Source organism: Vanessa atalanta, chromosome 6 (assembly GCF_905147765.1).
Source record: "Vanessa atalanta chromosome 6, ilVanAtal1.2, whole genome shotgun sequence".
Taxonomy (NCBI): Eukaryota; Metazoa; Arthropoda; class Insecta; order Lepidoptera; family Nymphalidae; genus Vanessa; species Vanessa atalanta.
This window is the reverse complement of record NC_061876.1, coordinates 6,968,210-6,986,313: the sequence shown is the minus strand read 5'-3', so window position 1 is coordinate 6,986,313 and position 18,104 is coordinate 6,968,210. Positions and strand designations below refer to the sequence as shown.

Here is an 18,104-nt window from a genome sequence, read left to right as displayed (position 1 = left end):
TCATTGCCAAGCGAACAAATATTGAATGAACTAGAACAGGAATATTAAGGAACATGTGAAAATAAAATGATCGATTCTGGCACAGACGTGTATCTTTGTAGATTCGCATCATTCATAATTTTTTATAAATCGGATAAGAATAACTACAATCAACTTCTGTAAATAGGTGACGACATTGATGCACGGGTGGGTACGATGTAGTATATAAAATGTTATATTGTATATGAGTAATGACTGATTCGATAAAGATGTGACGTCACGCCAAATATAATGCGAATTATTACATTCTTGACTATTTGTCAAATTTCTCATTTATACCTCACGAGACACGCCGTACGGCGATAACGATATTAGCCAGTTGATCCGCCAAAAGAGGTTCCTATAAATACATAGAAATGGAGGAGAGGATTGATAAATTATATAAGGCTGCGTTTGCTAGTACGTAATTTAGTAAATGTTATGACCAAACAAATACTAGATCTGATTTTGTATATTAATTTAAGAGTAGAGTATTAGGTACCTTATTTTTTAGATTATGTATCTATGTTAAGATATATAGATCGTAATGAATACGCGTGTCATATGCGCATGTCCGTACAGACAGAATATTAATTCTGGTATAGGTAATGAAGTGATCCATTATGTTGAGTACTTATGGCTCGTAGGATTGTTCTAAGAATACAATTCAAATATACTTATTCGTAGTAAAAGCGTACGCTCGTAAATTAAACAGATATGTTATATATTATAAACGGAACAGGGCTGGATCTACCGTATGGCTTTTTAGGCTTCAGCCCAGGGCCCCGTGGATTCAAGGGGCCCCCAGCTAAGTCAAGTCATGTCAAAGTCAAAAATAGACGATAATGCGAAAGAATCCAACATTTGATTAAATTAAACACATCGTATGGTTTGCGAATCTTGCAATTAATCAAACCCATTCAATTAATTTAATTGAAGTCTACTTTCAGTTGTGTCTTACGTGGGGCCCCTAAGTAGTATTAGCCCAGGGCCCCCTTAACTCAAGGTCCAGCCCTGAAACGGAGCCATAAATTGAATGACGTTTTTTTGGAGATAATTTCGCGAGACGATAATTTATATAGAAATATACTACAGGGTTTCACTTTTCTGATAAATTATTTGAGAGCTTAGTCGCAAAGCCATCTATTCATACCTCTAGTAGAATGTTTTTGAGTTTATGATGAGGCGTTTGAACAAATATAATTTATCTATTTATTATCTGTTTATAATTCGATATTATAGTCCTTATAAAAAAATATATTAGTATTATTTTCTCTATTAAAACATATACCTACAAGTTGTATATCCAAGTAGGATTGATGGAGAAGTCTCCATAAAATCATTGTTCCGCAACAGCTTAGGATCGTTAGTATTCGTTCCACTAATACAAATCTAGCTAACTACTAATAGCAACTTAACTATCGATAATTTAGACATTGTTAAGAAACTTACAATATGTCGTACTTTTTAAATGTATTTTATTAGAATCAAAATATACTTTATTCAAGTAGGCTTTTACAAGCACTTTTGAATCGTCATTTAACAAACTATTTAGAGTAAAGCTACCAACCGTTCGGAATGTAGATTTTACCGAGAAGAACCGGCAAGAAACTCAGTAGTTTTTCAACATCTAAAAATACAGTCATTTTAGTTGAATAAAATTATGTATGTACGTTATGTCTCGTGGCTGGAAGTCAACAAGCATTAACTCCACGCTTTTTTATAATCAATATAATCTTTTATCGAATAATATGCTCTCATTACCAATGTATTTTTTACAATTGACTTGAATCTATGAAACGGCAAAGTTAAAAATGTCTGTGGAATTTTATTATATAAGCTGATACCTTGCCCCAAGAATGATTTATCGACTTTGCGGAGTCGAAAACTTGGCGTTCTAAGCTTATCCTTACTTCTTATGCACATACAATGATTATCACTGATTTTATCAAAGTGATCAATGCTACTTTGAATATACATAATATTGTTGTAAATATATTGTGACGCAACAGTAAGTATTCCTATTTTGTTAAAAACATCCCGAAGAGTCTCTAGCTCCAAGATTATAAATAGACCGGATTGCTCTCTTTTGTAAAATTAAAACAGATTCAATATAATAGAGAAGTGTTTTCTATATCTAATCTTTGCAGATAGATTAATTCTTAGATTATAAATAACACACAAAAATCTATAATAGCTGGACATTAATCGAATGAGTGACCCAAGTACAATTCACGCTATGACTTAATTTTTATTTATTGTATACATTTTATTTTGTTGTGACAAATTAAACTGGCCTATTGGGTACTCTTCTTATATTCGTTAATTCTTCGTAATTCTAGTATTCGTTATTTTATGTTTGCCTGTGGTTAGTACAACCCTTACTATACGTACTAGAAATATATGTTTTAAGCAAATTGTATGAAAAACCACGATTATTTAGTGTTCAACATCTAACACTATTAATTACTTTATATTCAATTATAATTCAAAATATTTTAATTAACGCTAGCTTTTTGCAGTTGAAATAAGCAATATGTATATTTCATTTCATGATGATGCCACATTATTCTTAAAAAAAATAATTCTAAATAATTCTGATTTTGGAGAGTACATCTCCAAAATCAGAATTATTTTAGTTACGCTAAACAACCAAAATTGTATCATCGAACTCTATATAAGTACCGTATTTAAACTGTCGTAGTAGATTCGGAAAAATAGACGGTCAAACGGACACGAGAATATAACAAATTAACAATATTTTTTTCAAAAGATACTTAATATTTATACTCAGTAGTTTAGTATTATTTAAGTAAGTATCTACATGTATCGACAATTGCAAAAAAATATACGAATATGACTGACTATTGACAAATAGGTAAAACTAAGAAATAAGAACTAATATAAATACATATATCCTTATTAGCTTTTTCAATTACTTTTTAAATCTATAGTACTTAGTTGTTGTTAAACTTGTGTTTAAAATTCTGCTTTTTTTAAAATTGGTAATTAACTATTTCTGATTTAATAATTCTATTTAAGATATATATTTTTAGCTGTCTCCTTATTTATCTAGAAAGTTTATCCGTAAATAAGTCTGCAAATATCTGAAGCCAACCTGGCTATTTTAGTCTCGTTGTGAGAGACGCCTTCTCTTCAATAGTGACTTAGTATATTTAGGTTATTAGACACGTTTGTAAATTTATCGTTATAATTTTAGAAAAAAAGATTATAAAATGTCTTTGAGTATTAAAACAGAAATAAAAATTGATGTGGAACCTTGCGTAGTGGCTTGGAGTAATAAATTGTTTGTAGGTGCGGATAATGGCACAGTTTTAGTAAGTAAAACAACCATAACATAAAGATTATATTAATGTCCTAAATATAAATTAATCGTTAGTCATATGACACGAAAAACGCCTCATGATTAATTAGTGATTTGTCAATCAACGACAGATACACAACAATATAATAATAATAGCAATATAAATTATTATAGTAATGACTTAGTTGTACAAATAAGTAAGTTTTCTCCTATATAATTAACATGTAACGTTGCTAGTGTCATTAATACAAAATAACTATTTGTATGAGAAACAATAAATAGTTTAATTTTTTTTATAATAATAGTAAAACAAAAGGAAAAATAAATAAAATAACAGAAATGTACTAACTAGGATGCTATTATTTTCTTTCCTATAATACTTATATTTTATTTTTGTTTAGAGTTTTGATGCTAATCTCACACCCGGTGCGTCATGGACGGCTCACGAAGTACAGTTGTTTGCGTTAGCGGCAAATGAAGACAAAGTGTATTCGAGTTCTAATGATGGAGGGCTAAAAGTTTGGACTTCTGATGGTGCTAAAACAATGGAGTTTCCAGCATCTGAGGGAGATATTGGATCAATATGTGTGAATGGCAAACACGTGTATGCTGGTGATGAATTAGGGAACGTGAGTTTAATCATAAAAAAATTATAATTATTTGATTACAAAATATGTTTCTTTTTATATCGGGGTAGTGCCTGGCGACTTAAAAGTATTTATAGTTAAAATCAAATAAATTAAAAATATTTGGATTTCATTTGATTATAATCTAGTAAAGGAATTCAAATGTATGTAAATACAAATAATAAAATATAACTAATTTTCAGATATATGTTTTTGAAGAAAACGCCTTTAAAGCCAAATATAACGTACTAGAGGAAGTAAAGGACATAGCGATAAGTCCACCATATATGTTCACTGCACGAGACCTTTACGTAACTGTAACAGAAATTAAACCTGGTATGCAGATTGAAATAATTCAACGAATTCACTGACGTAAATTATTGACGAATTAAATACCATTGGTCTCGTTACAGACGAATCCAAAGAACGTTTTATAACGCAGCATGTCATGGAAGGACGCGCTCCTTTAAGGATAGACGGGTCACACCTAGTGGTCACGGGTCGAGGCGGCAATAACATTCAACTGCACAATGTCTCGCTCGACACCAAATTCAAAAAGTTGCACGAAGTGAAGGTATTAGTTAATTTTTGTATAACAATAGTTTTTTCACAGTAAATTACTACTAAAGTAGGTATATGGACGTATCTTCGAAGTAAAGGTGTGATACTAAAATATATTACAGTGGAAATGATATGTCACTAGTAGTCTGTAGTAGAAAAGCTACATATATTGATTACCACAGATATAATTATTGTGGCAGAAGCCTAATGGGCAGACTTTAGATGCTAGGATATACTATTTGAATGTTTTCGTATCTTATTTGTAGATAATTTTACATTTTAGCTATTTATTTTTGAGACAAATCTCACTTTTTTACTATATATGTATATAGCGAAAACCTCTTCGCATCCATACCACCACCGACTACATTCTGAGCCGAGGTGCGATTTCATAGGAGTAACCCTCAGCTCAATTTCAAGGCTGAGTTTAGTACTTGCCCCAACGTCCGGTGACGCTGTAAAGGCCAGTAGGGACAACAGCACTACTACATACATGACACAAAAAAAAATGGCATCAAACGCCTTTTTTAAATTAATAGCAAAATTGTTATATGTCTTATTTGCTTTAAGCGAAGTAATAAATTTAAAATGTGTCATAAACTAACAACAAATGGAATTAAACTTTCTTGGATAGTCATTAAAGATTACTTACAAAGTTGTTACAACAATAAGTAATTTTAAAATGTCTCTCTTCAAGTGTAATTTTCAAATCATTTTTCATATCTCTCAGTCTCAAGAAATCAGCTGACACTCAAATCAGATGGCTATGAGACTGTACAATGCCGGATTAATTTTACTCTAATAAAATGAAAAATAAATATTGCCGATAAAATTATCAAAAGAGAGACCTTATTTCATATAAATACCTCTAGGCCTAAGAGCCTGGAATATACGATTTTATGGAAAAATATAATTTTAAATATTTAAAGCCAAAAAACTACTAAGCGGATTTGGATGACAGCTTTCAGACAATGGAGGAAGCTATTATACTATAAGCAAAATTGTGGCTATGTATTATTAAATTTCATGTTTATCCGGAAACGACGAATTGATTTTTGAAACCACAAAATTTTTAATGATTAGTTTTGGCCGGTAAAACAAATTATATAACATTTTTCTTATGAAATAGTTATAGATATTGGTTGATGGCATTTCTCTAATAAAGCAATTGTGATTATAGGTCAGTGACATGATATTGACCAGCTTGTCAGTGAGCAATGGATTCGCATGGACAGGTGGGTGGGATGGTTGCGTGAGGCGATGGAAAATCTCAGAAGATAAATTGGCACCAGCTGGAGATATAAATTTAGGTGCTTGTGTTAACGCTCTGGTCGCACCTGCAGGAGACAATGCCTACGCGCTTTTAACAGGCGGGCGAATTGTTAATATAAAAGCAGCATAAAATGTCAATACATTTAATGATTATATATAAATATGTAAGATGAAGTTTGTTTTATTGAATAAATTTTGTATGTAGTATTTGACTTGAATAAAAATATTCTTTATTCAAGTAGGATCTGCTAGCATTTTGAATTGTGTTATTATTTATGCATTAAAAATCTTTTTTTTTTCTTATAAAGGTGGAACCTTGCACAATAAATATAATATAAGATATATAGGTATTATTCAGGATGAAATGTAACAGGATAGGACATTAATTTAAAAAAATACTAATCAGATATTAGAAAAAAATATGAATTAACGAATTGTTCTACTGTTATACGTACAACACAATCCAAATGTATCAAAAAATATTTCTTGTAGGTAGTTAAATATTCTAGCAATTTTAGTTAATTTAATTATTAAAACATAAACCTTACTCAAATGATATTGACTTAAAGCTAGGCTTTAATTTATTTTGAATTATTTAATTTCAGCCCTTTTTTTTAATAAGTGGAATTAAAACTTTTCTTAAATGTAAATAATGATACTAAATAATTTCTATAAAGAAAAAGTTAATGTTTATAAGAATGTTACAAGTACGAAAATTGTAAAACATTGTATTCATTCATAAGAGGTAAACCAGTTTTTATAATTCAAAACTGGAATTTTAATGCTACTAATACTACCGATCAGTATACATAAATGTATATATGACATCATAGATGCTATTAATATGACTTATGATACTCATTATATTTACTAATATTCTAGTAAATAATAAGTTAACTGTTGTTATACATTCTATATAATGAATATGTTAAATACTATAACTAAACCATCTAACCATTAGGGTGATTGTTAAATTGGTAGATATAACATGAAATTGGGGGTTAAGTTTTTTTAACTTGTTTTAATTTTGTAATATAACAGCATATAATGTTTCATGAGTAAACCAAATGTTGTTTGAATAATGCAATGAACACACTATTGATTTAATAACAGGTAATCTTGTATATTACAATGATATTTGACCTCTACAAAGGATTACATAAAGAAATATAAAATTTAACAAAATATTTATCATTTACTAATCAATTGCATAGGATCTACATTTTCAATGGTAATAAATATCACTGCTAAATTAGATAATAATTTCAACATCACATAGATCTTCCTCAGATGGTAATTTGATGTTCTTTGGATTTATAAAATTGGGGTCAATGGGGGGTAGACCAGCTTTCTCTCTGCGGTGCAGTTCTAAATAAGCTTCTCTTTGAGACCAGTCTCTCATGTGTACGTCAGGAGCATAAGCCCATGCGAATCCTCCAAAGACAAGACATAAAGTCACTGAAAAGAAATAGGTTGCATGGTGCGCGTTTGTATCTTCCTCCTTGCTAGTATAATCGAAACCGTAGCTAACCCAATTTTTATCTTCTGATGTTTTGGAATCGCAAGCTGTAGTAGCCGTATCACTATTCTTCTTTGAAGTGGAAATGTTGCGACTAGTTTTCGTGAAGTAATTCCAAGCAGATCTCTGTACAACAGGCATGTGACGAAGTTTTATTAAAGCAGCCATTATAATTATACTGTAACGCACCTAATATATATTAAAACGATTTATACGTTTTATTTATTACTTAAATTAATAAGTCTATTTTGATTTTTTTCGTAATTTCGTATTTCAATACATGAATGATTATGAAACCAAAACCATTCACAGATAATGAAGAATTTTTAGTGAATGTAAAATTTATTATCGGTTTTAAAACCGAAAATTCACAATAGATTAGTGTTAAATTTTTATACAATAAATAATATTCTTGGCTAATAATATGTTATGGATGAAAAATAAAGTACGGTATTTTGTTTTCTTCATCCTCATAATATATGCTATGATCATATTCATTGGTAAAAAAATACTTAACAAATAGTCAAAACAATTCTGTTGATTAAAAGTTTTACTTGCTTGATATATGATTTTGTTAGAATTACAATATTAGATTGTTCATATTATATAGTTGAATTATATTTTAAATTGACACGATTTATTATCTACAATTATTATTGTTACTGTTAACATCTGTGCTATCATATGTCATTTATCATTATCAATTTGACGCCGGTTAAATCAATAGAGTACCGCGACTGCAAACGTTGAAGTTGTTAAAAGTAAAACTTATTATATTGTGCCATCCATTCGTTTCACATGTATTTTTAACCATCGGTCTTGTTGAAAATAGTATATATTTATAATTTGATTATTGAAGAATTAAATATTTCAGGATTTTTACTTTCATCTTTAGTTTAAATAAATAAAAACTACACGAGTACATATAAACACTAAATATGGTAGTCAGGCAATATAACGAAGAATTAAAATATTTAGAAAAGATAAATCCACATTGTTGGAAAATTAAGAAAGGCTTCCAACCTAACATGAATGTCGAAGGCGTTTTTTACGTTAATAGCACCTTAGAAAAGCTCATGTTAGATGAATTAAGGAATTCCTGCCGGCCCGGCATGACGGGAGGGTTTCTTCCAGGTGTTAAGCAAATAGCAAATGTTGCAGCATTGCCAGGAATTGTTGGACGATCTGTCGGTCTTCCGGATATACATTCAGGATATGGATTTGCTATTGGTATGCTTACTATTTTATTAGTGTTATAATTTCATTTAGATTAAGATTCTAATAAGAAGTTTTTAACCAGTGGGTAAGTAAGCAAATCCCATAAATGTACACGAAATATAATTATCAAAATATTCTGTAATTGCACTTTGGAAAACTAACAATTGTATTGCATCATATTAAGTAATTCAATGAGAACTATGTATATAGCACTATATGGCATTATTAAATAAGGAATTATTATTTTGAATAAATATTTTTATTTTTTAGGCAACATGGCTGCATTTGATATGTCTAATCCTAAGTCAATTGTGTCTCCTGGTGGTGTAGGTTTTGATATCAACTGTGGTGTACGACTTTTGAGAACTAATTTACATGAAAAAGATGTTCAACCAATTAAGGTAAGTTTTTTGGTTTAAACATTTAATTGAGAAAATATTAGTATGACTAACATATTATTATATTCTAGGAGCAATTAGCCCAGAGTTTATTTGATCATATTCCTGTTGGAGTAGGCTCCAAAGGCATCATACCCATGAATGCTAGAGATTTAGAAGAAGCTCTAGAAATGGGCATGGACTGGTCTCTTAGGGAAGGGTATGTATGGGCTGAAGATAAAGAACACTGTGAAGAATATGGTCGCATGCTTAATGCTGATCCATCTAAAGTGAGTTTAAGGGCTAAGAAGCGAGGTTTGCCACAATTAGGAACTCTCGGAGCTGGTAATCACTATGCTGAAATACAAGTTGTTGATGAAATTTATGATAAATTTGCTGCTGGCAAGATGGGCTTAGAAAGAATAGGCCAAGTATGTGTAATGATACACTCAGGAAGTAGAGGGTTTGGTCATCAAGTAGCAACAGATGCACTTGTACAGATGGAAAAGGCTATGAAAAGAGATCAAATTGATGTTAATGATCGCCAACTAGCCTGTGCCAGGATAAATTCTGTTGAAGGTCAAGATTATTTAAAAGCAATGGCAGCAGCATCTAACTTTGCATGGGTCAATCGTAGTTCAATGACATTTTTAACACGTCAAGCATTTTCAAAACAATTTAAATTGGCTCCTGATGATTTAGATATGCATGTTATATATGATGTTTCTCATAATGTAGCCAAAATAGAAGAACATATTGTTGATGGTAAAGTAAAAACTTTACTTGTCCATAGAAAGGTGAGAATTTTTAATATAAACATTATGTATAAAATTAAACCAAATACTAATAAATCCTTATTAATAATAGGGTTCCACAAGAGCATTTCCTCCTCATCATCCTCTAATACCAGTGGATTACCAATTGACTGGGCAACCTGTATTGATCGGAGGATCAATGGGCACATGTAGTTATGTGCTAACAGGTACTCACCAGGGTATGACAGAAACCTTTGGATCCACATGTCATGGAGCTGTAAGTATATTATTTTTTATTATGATGATATAATAATATACATAATAGAGCTAAGTTTTTCTTGAATGTATTTTGAGAAAGGTGAGTACAAATCAGATTAGCGAAATGTTTTTAAATGAAAATCCATAGAATTATCTATATGTATAACAAAATGTGGCTCATTAAGAGGCAAGTCTAATTATTTCACTTACTTTATTACTAGGCACTATAAATTAACATAGGCTTGTGATGAGTCTATCATAAATATAACTTTGTTTAATTTATGGTCTATTGTGTGTAACACATAATAGGCCACCATAAATATTTTTAAAAAAAATTACCAGTTAATTTTGCACTTTACAGGGCCGCGCTCTATCTCGTGCCAAATCTAGACGAAATATTGATTACAAGGATGTATTAAGTAAGTTAGAAGGTATGGGTATTTCTATAAGAGTAGCATCTCCAAAATTAGTAATGGAAGAAGCACCAGAATCCTATAAAAATGTGACTGATGTTGTAAACACATGCCATGCTGCTGGTATCAGTAAAAAGACTGTTAAATTACGTCCTATTGCTGTGATTAAAGGATAATTTAAAATTCAATTTGTTATATTATTATTGGGTAACTGAAATCATTAGCATTGTGTATATGAAGATTTTATAAAAAAATTACTTTCTCATTAAAGAATACCCTAAAAATCTTAATAAAAAGAAGTTGTTACAATAACTAGGTACATTTGGTTGGACTTGTTTGTGGGATCACTTTACTAGTTTCTATAAGATACCCTACTAACCACGAGCAGATTACAGATGTCGCGGCGGGCAATCATATGATACTTTATTTATTTAATTGTCTTTATTTCTTCAGAATTATTATTAATTGAAATAAGATTAATATTAGTTTCTATGGATCCTAATGGTAAAAATATATATATATTAAATTACTAAGTAAATTTTGTACTTGAGTATAAGTTATGTTTGTTTCATTAAATTAATAAAAACAGTAAGTTATGTATTTCCTTTTATTGATGGTAATATTTCACTAACATTATATTATTAATACTGCATTTATATTGACTAACATTGGAGGTATTTGATGACTAAGTTGTGAAGTTCTATATTCTATATTATTTTCATTTTATCGGCTAGTATCACTAGTAAAGCAGTTCCGAGGAAAAACAAACCGGATGGTAACACTGTTGTTGTATAATCAATTTCATCTGAAACAAAAAGCATATACATACATTATTAAGACATTGATATTTACGTGTACTTTTACTAAATAAATAATAAAATACGATACCGGATTTTAATTGCGTTGTCTCATCGTCTTCAGTAGCCCAACCCAGGCATCTTTCTAAAGCTGATTCCCATCGTACACGACGTATTTCTCTTTCTAAAAAGGTCATTGGATTTTGATCATTACATTATGATGAATATTAACTTCATTTATTTTATTATGTTTAAGATATAATGGGAATGTTTTGGAATAAAGATTGGGGTATTTTCACTATCATTATATTTAATAATGATTCTATTAAATGATCGCCATGGATCGTACAATGACCTGCAGTTTAGATACCACAGGCAATTCGAATGTTTGCATCAACCAATGTAAATGAGTTATTTATTATCATTACATAGAAGCGATATACAAAGTGGCGCCGACGTCATCACATTAAATGATACGATGTTAATATAGGACTGAAAAATTATCGAAAGAACGAATAATAAAAATGTGAAATTTTCGAACAAACTTATTTACACGCAATTTAAGACAAAGTAAAACACCACCTGCTAAATTAGTTCAATAACCTGTAAAATCGGCAAACTGCTCCCCCTCTAAATAATATAATTTAATAGTTTAGTGAATGAATTTTTCGGCAACATTTGACTTAATTTAGCCGTATGTTATTGACGCTAGTATTTATGTTACAATATGTAATATAAATTAATGAAATGAAAAAAGAAAGCCTGTGGCTATGTTAATGAATGTATTTGTTTGGTCTTAAAACGCCATATTATATTATTAGGGGTATAATTTAATGAGTTGACGTCACAGGTACATTTTATATGTACACTGTAAATATGTTTATAAGACTAAATAATAAAGAGTCTTGGTTGCATACAAAGAGGAAATTATCATCTGTATGGCAGTTTTAAAATGAACTTTTACTTTAAACATATTAATTTTAAAAAGGTCATTAAATTGTTTATTGACATATTTTAATATTAACTACCTTCATTTGAAATCGATGGCAAGAACGTGTCCGCCGGTGGACTGGGCGTGCTCGCAGGCCAGACACGAAGCGCGCGACCAGCTACTATAGCGGCTCCTAGTGCGGTACTCTCCATCATCAATGGGCGAATCTAAAACATAATGAATTAATTCCTGTATTTTAAGCCATCATAATGGACAGTTAAAAATTTTATATAATTGAGCAGCGAGTATTTTAGTAATTCCTAATAAACAATACTTAACAGTACAAAAGATACAGTTGGTAATATTGTTGCAGAACTATCGATATTATCCCTGTTATCAATAGTATTATTAGCTCATAAGGAGCTATCCATAACATCGATAGTATTGGGACGTCACAATAATATTAAGAGACTATCGAGACTATTGTTTACACCTTAACTATTGATAGACAATTGAATGTCTCTTAATATGCAATACTAGTTGGTATAAGTAAAGTGCGTACCACGGCCACGCCGAGCGTGTCGGCTTGCATCTGCATGAGCGTCGCGTTCTGCGCCATGCCGCCGTCGGCCAACAGGCGCCGCAGCGGCGCGCAGTCGACCGCCATGGCGTCGCCCACCGCCCGCACCTGCTGGCACACCGCCTCCAGCGCCGCGCGCACCACGTGCGGCCGGCGCGTCTTACTGCTTATGCCGCACATAACGCTGCGCGGAAACAGAGACTAGTGACATTAAAGAAGATCCATTTTTAAATATTTTGAAGTTATATATGTTATAAGTTAAGATATGTTGAAGATAAAAACAGCTACTACTTGGTGTTATGTAGTAGTAGTATTTGCATAACATACTCGTCTGAGTAGGTTAATTACATATTCAAAACTCCACTAAACAGCAAAACTTAGTATTGTTGTGTTTCATGAATGTATATGAGGGACATAACATCTTAGTTCGAAAGATTGGTGGCGCATTGGCGATGTAAGGTATGGTTAATACTCGCAACACCAAAGTCTATGAGAAACTTTGACTACTTACAAGTAGGTGGCTGCATTCACCAAGGTGTCTGCCTACTTGAAATAAAAAACAAAAAATATTCCTACTCATTAAAATCAGCGAAACTTGGTATAAAATTTATGGTTTCTTATCTATAAAAATAGAAATTTACCCTCTTGCATCTTTTCTCCAATGCGGTGAGTATAATCCATTAAATGCCGGTACGAAACAAATGCTACCTTCTTCATCATCAGTCACTTGGGAGGCATGGTACTCAGTGTCAGACACATCATTTAATATTCCCAAGCTATCTTGCAACCACTGTAATGTGTCGCCTAAATAATTTTATATAAAGTTAATAACACAAGTAACAACATCAAAATTACTGTTGTGAATTATGAGAAAGTGTATCTATATTCTATGGATACTGGTTATTTCAAAAAGTAGCCATGATTTTAATAGTAGTACAAAAAGCACTAACTATTGCTAATTCATGGTTAAAATTAAAGATGAAAGATAAACAAAATCATTAATGACATTGTTGTTAAAAAAATAAATGTTTTTGCTAAATTAAATAGAGCTGAACCTAAGTATATATAATTTTATGTTTAGGTAATCAATGGATTAATATTGTACCTGCTATAGCTACTGATCCTTCCAATGCATATATAGGTGGTTCATTTGGTCCAAGTTTATATGCTACCGTTGTGAGTAGTCCATTTTGAGAGTGCACTATAGATTCTCCTGAAATAATTTAATTTCAATAAAAAAAATTCACTTAGTTTGAAATATGTGTTCGGTTTATGTTTAATCTTATTTTATCTTTAGAATATTGTTTTAGTAACATTATGTGTTACTGGATATTTTGGTTGCATTGCAAAAGCTTTTCAAGGTGTGATCCTTTCAGTGCCCTTGCTTTGCTCGAGTCATATAGTTATCTATACTATATTTATATATTGATTTTCTTATTCTGGCTGTTTGTCTTATATCTTAAGGACTTAACTAAAAGATATATAGAGACAAAAATATTTCTATATTTTTCATAAAAAATAATACGTTTTCTTGCCATTGCAAAAAAAAATTATATCTAAATATTAAAAGTAAAGGCAAACATTACAAAAAATAAACAATATAGATTGCATAAAAAAAAGGCATATATATTAATTACCTGTATTATAGAGCAGAAAGCACCCAGTACCATAGGTGCATTTGACTTGCCCAAAATTCATACAATTTTGACCAACTAATGCTGCTTGCTGATCACCTAAGCACTGCAAGTATAATTATAAAATTCTAAACTACAAATGAAGTATATAAAATTTTACTAAGTAATTTTTTTTAAAAAATAATACATGTTTACTACAAGATTTTACCCCAATAGAACGCTATACAGCAATTTATTGAGGAAAAACTGCTTTATAAAATGAGCTCTAAAACTGTTTCTTCTGAAAAAAATTTGTAGCTAATTAATTTAACTTAATAGCTCACAAAAAAACCTAAACTTTTATAAAAACTTATGAAACTGTTAAAATACGATATTTTTTAACGTAATATAAGATTGCTTAAAAAAAAAAATTACCCCAGCAATTGGTGTGCCAAGCAAAGCTCCAGTAGATATATATCCATAAATTTCAGCTGAACTTTTAATCTTTGGTAGTATCTCTATGGGAATATCAAAAAAGCGCAATAGACCCTTATCCCACTTTAAGCTTTTGAGTGACATTAGTTGTGTGCGAGATGCATTTGTAACATCTGTTGCATGTACTCCTCCTCGAGACCCACCTGTGAGATTCTGAACAAATTTAATAGTTAAGCTTTTGACACAAATATAAAATTATATTTATAGAATATTTTTTTAATATAAATATATCTTTATAAATTTTTTTATTTCTGTAGCACCAATAATCTGTAATAAATTTATTTTCATAGCTAAAACTATTAATTATTCTTATTTATAATTATGAAGGATTAATTAATGATTAATCAAAAGATTTATTGTTTTCCAAACTAGAAACATGAGAAAGGTATTGAAGAGCTTTTAATAAAGAACTTACCCAAATTAACCAGGAATCTACAGTGCCTGCCATACACTCCCCTTCTATCACTGCTTGCTTGATAGCAGTAACATTCTCTAATAACCATTTTAGCTTTACCGATGAGAAGTATGTTGATAGAGGAAGCCCGCTAGTCTGTGTAACGGCATTTGTGCATTGTGCTCCCTTGGTTTTAATTAAATCATCAACAATTTTAGATGTTCTAACATCTAACCATACTGCAATTAATAATAGTTAGTAAATTTCGTTTTCATTATTTTCCATAATATATATATGTATATATATATTTTATTTACTTACCAATGGCACTATATAATGGCTCTCCTGTTGTAGAATTCCATACAATTGTTGTTTCTCTTTGGTTTGTAATGCCAATACCCACAACATCTTCAGGATTAATATCAAGTTTTCTTAAATTATCTATTGTGACCTATTTTACAATTATAACAAATGTTTAACATACTCTTAAATATTGAATAATATTATTAATGAATGTCATGTCGATAAGAAATTAAAATTTTACTAATCAAGACAAGTTACTTTTTTACAATATATACACTAAATTGAAATCTTATTTATTCGTTTTAACATAGTTACATACCTCAATACATTCCAAAACTGCACTTAAAATTTCTAATGCATCTTGTTCAACCCATCCTTCTTGTGGACTGAATCTTTTCAGTGAGACTTGATGGTATGTTAGTACTTCAGAAGTATTTGCAGCAAATACCTAAAAAGTTTATTTAATTCACGTATTTTGTAGTACTAGTAAAATAATAAAATATTACAACAAATCTTACCAAGAACTTGACATTTGATGTACCTTCGTCTATAGCACCGATAAGGGGACCAAATTTGCCAAATTCCCGCATGTTACGTTAGAAAAAATAATTTCATATCTCATTATTTTAATAATAAATCAACTATCAAGGCCAATTTGAATAGAGTCCTCTCTGTAATATGTACATACTATATTCTAGTGATCTAGTTAGACCTAAAACATAAATGTCAACAATCATACTTCAAGTTCAAAATAGGTAATAAAATAAGGAATAACACTCTCTGAATTCAATGAAATCTGTAGCAGCATATTATTTAGTTATGTTTTGTTCATATTGATATATAGTTTAACTTCTATAAGTTTTAGACATTAAATAAATAAAGTATAATATCTTTTACGTTTAATTTAAAATTGAGTTGAGGTCTAAATTATAAAGACAATTGTAGTTTATATTAAATTGGTCCTGTTTTCTTTAAGTTTAACTGCTTACTATTTTCGTTTGCCAGTTACCACTGCAATATAAATTCGAAAAAACAAAACTCATTACTCAAAATCTAAATCATCTGACTTCATTGTTATCTATAAAACCAATTGTTTTTGAGAAAATGTACAGTGCTGCCAATAAAGATATTCTTTTTAATATTTATTAAAAAGAATATTTTTATGCATAAGTGAAATATGATTTAATTCAATTAAAATTGAGTATGTTATAAGTTAACATTATATTTTATATAAGAATAAATTCTTGTTCTTGTTTCTCACGTTCAAACATCCAGCACCAGTCATGGCTGAAGCCGAAATTGCAAATGAATCTTAATGAAAAACCTTTATATGGGGCTTTATAAGTTAGATCGTGTCTGATTAAATAAGGAGTTAATCTCAAGTTAGGCCATCTAATTACGCAGGACATAATACTAGAGTGCACAAGCGCACTCTTTATTCTGTCACTTTTAGAATTCAATGGAACTTAATCATATTTTAGTGTAATCTGATCTAACCAAAGAGATTTCAAGGGCAGGATTAACGGATTTATATCATTTCCAAGGCAGTAGGCACGGAAGTACCATTGACTTGATTTCGCGGTAGAAAATATCTTACCTTTTTATCCATCCGAACTTGGAATTGAACCTAGTCTCTGTGGATTTCTAACTTCACAAGCTAGCTACTAAATCAACGATGCATCTTATCAATATTTAATAAGAAATTACTGAATGATCTTCTGTATGTCAATAAATACTGTATTATATAACCTAGATAGTTTTAAATTTAATACACCATAGGAGAAAAGGGGTTAAATATTAATTCTGATGTAAGTAGAGAGATTTAATTGCTTAGATTATATATTAGATTAGATTAATTTTGTTTGATTGCTTGTTGTAGTTAGGAGAATAAAATAACAATAAACACAAAAACGTTTAGGCAATGTCAACTATAGCGAGTCAGTTTGTAATGGTCTTTTCTTTTCAAAAATAAGGTCGAATACTAGGCTGTAGGGCAAACATTTTTGCTAACTTACTAAAATAAAAAATAAGAGAAATGTAAATTTTAAATTGTCATTTTTGACAATTTCAACAAATTCTTAAATCAATAAATGGTAATAAAACCCGAGCCTTTGTTTACATATTGAATCTAAAAAGTGTTCTATATAATAATAACAATAACCTTATTCTTATAATATAAGGACCAATATCTGGTAGATTAATGTTATTATATGCAGCCGAGGCCCTAGAGCTGAATTACAGATTTTTAAAACATCAAAGATGACAAGAAAAATTGAATTTGTTTTATATGAGGATGGTACAAAACTTGAAAAAATTGAAAAAGAAACATCTGTAGACCCATTTCAACTAATGAAATCGTTAGAAGAGTTCCGGCAAACAGTTAATTTAACATTAACTAAAAAAATTGAAGATGGAGGATGTCTAGGTATTATCGATATTACTTATATTCCTCTATGAAATGTATTTAGTTTTATAAGGCTTAAATTTCTCTTAATAATTGCAATTATTTTTTATTTTTGAACATGATTTCCGTAATATTCTGAAAATAATATTAAAGATTTTTGTCTGAAGTAGAAACATCTATACATATTCCATGATAAGATTTTAAATTAACATGGTTATTTTTATTGCTTTAAGTATTTGAAACGG

General features: G+C 30.2%; 4 protein-coding genes across 5 annotated transcripts; 2 read left to right on the top strand and 2 right to left on the bottom strand.

Moving 5' to 3' along the window:
• The first annotated feature begins 3,176 nt into the window (after positions 1-3,176).
• LOC125064577 lies at positions 3,177-5,956 on the top strand. Its single transcript, XM_047671687.1, has 5 exons — positions 3,177-3,356; positions 3,745-3,972; positions 4,173-4,305; positions 4,383-4,543; positions 5,711-5,956. The coding sequence occupies exons 1-5, from the start codon at positions 3,255-3,257 to the stop codon at positions 5,930-5,932; spliced, it is 846 nt and encodes a 281-aa protein (XP_047527643.1). The 5' UTR covers positions 3,177-3,254; the 3' UTR covers positions 5,933-5,956.
• A 1,021-nt stretch (positions 5,957-6,977) lies between these two features.
• LOC125064622 (NADH dehydrogenase [ubiquinone] 1 beta subcomplex subunit 11, mitochondrial) lies at positions 6,978-7,632 on the bottom strand. The gene has a single exon (XM_047671768.1). The coding sequence runs from the start codon at positions 7,487-7,489 to the stop codon at positions 7,055-7,057; it is 435 nt and encodes a 144-aa protein (XP_047527724.1). The 5' UTR covers positions 7,490-7,632; the 3' UTR covers positions 6,978-7,054.
• Positions 7,633-8,046: 414 nt separating this feature from the next.
• On the top strand, positions 8,047-10,676 carry LOC125064635 (RNA-splicing ligase RtcB homolog). The gene is made up of 6 exons (XM_047671788.1): positions 8,047-8,082; positions 8,196-8,551; positions 8,810-8,940; positions 9,009-9,713; positions 9,784-9,948; positions 10,291-10,676. The coding sequence occupies exons 2-6, from the start codon at positions 8,260-8,262 to the stop codon at positions 10,516-10,518; spliced, it is 1,521 nt and encodes a 506-aa protein (XP_047527744.1). The 5' UTR covers positions 8,047-8,082; positions 8,196-8,259; the 3' UTR covers positions 10,519-10,676.
• Positions 10,677-10,941: 265 nt separating this feature from the next.
• On the bottom strand, positions 10,942-16,516 carry LOC125064634 (glycerol kinase-like). Of its 2 annotated transcripts, none has more exons than XM_047671786.1 (13): positions 16,353-16,516; positions 15,974-16,167; positions 15,775-15,903; positions 15,474-15,603; positions 15,174-15,391; positions 14,699-14,911; positions 14,288-14,390; positions 13,756-13,863; positions 13,292-13,454; positions 12,633-12,834; positions 12,168-12,297; positions 11,231-11,323; positions 10,942-11,147 (listed from the first exon to the last, which is right to left on the bottom strand). In XM_047671786.1, the coding sequence occupies exons 2-13, from the start codon at positions 16,043-16,045 to the stop codon at positions 11,050-11,052; spliced, it is 1,659 nt and encodes a 552-aa protein (XP_047527742.1). In that variant the 5' UTR covers positions 16,046-16,167; positions 16,353-16,516; the 3' UTR covers positions 10,942-11,049. The 2 variants fall into 2 exon arrangements, with proteins under 2 accessions (XP_047527742.1, XP_047527743.1); XM_047671787.1 differs by having other exon boundaries at positions 16,445-16,503.
• Between the last annotated feature and the right edge of the window lie 1,588 nt (positions 16,517-18,104).

Coding starts and splice junctions, on each gene's coding strand:
- LOC125064634 (XM_047671786.1), bottom strand. CDS start 16,045: ATGCGGGAATTTGGCAAATTTGGTCCCCTTATCGGTGCTATAGACGAA. Junction 13,864..14,287: donor CTTTCTGCTCTATAATACAG/GTAATTAATATA, acceptor AAATTATTTCAG/GAGAATCTATAGTGCACTCT. Junction 12,298..12,632: donor ACACGCTCGGCGTGGCCGTG/GTACGCACTTTA, acceptor ATTATGTTTTAG/ATTCGCCCATTGATGATGGA.
- LOC125064622 (XM_047671768.1), bottom strand. CDS start 7,489: ATGGCTGCTTTAATAAAACTTCGTCACATGCCTGTTGTACAGAGATCT.
- LOC125064577 (XM_047671687.1), top strand. CDS start 3,255: ATGTCTTTGAGTATTAAAACAGAAATAAAAATTGATGTGGAACCTTGC. Junction 3,973..4,172: donor CTGGTGATGAATTAGGGAAC/GTGAGTTTAATC, acceptor ACTAATTTTCAG/ATATATGTTTTTGAAGAAAA. Junction 4,544..5,710: donor AAAAGTTGCACGAAGTGAAG/GTATTAGTTAAT, acceptor TTGTGATTATAG/GTCAGTGACATGATATTGAC.
- LOC125064635 (XM_047671788.1), top strand. CDS start 8,260: ATGGTAGTCAGGCAATATAACGAAGAATTAAAATATTTAGAAAAGATA. Junction 8,941..9,008: donor AAGATGTTCAACCAATTAAG/GTAAGTTTTTTG, acceptor ATTATATTCTAG/GAGCAATTAGCCCAGAGTTT. Junction 9,949..10,290: donor GATCCACATGTCATGGAGCT/GTAAGTATATTA, acceptor TGCACTTTACAG/GGCCGCGCTCTATCTCGTGC.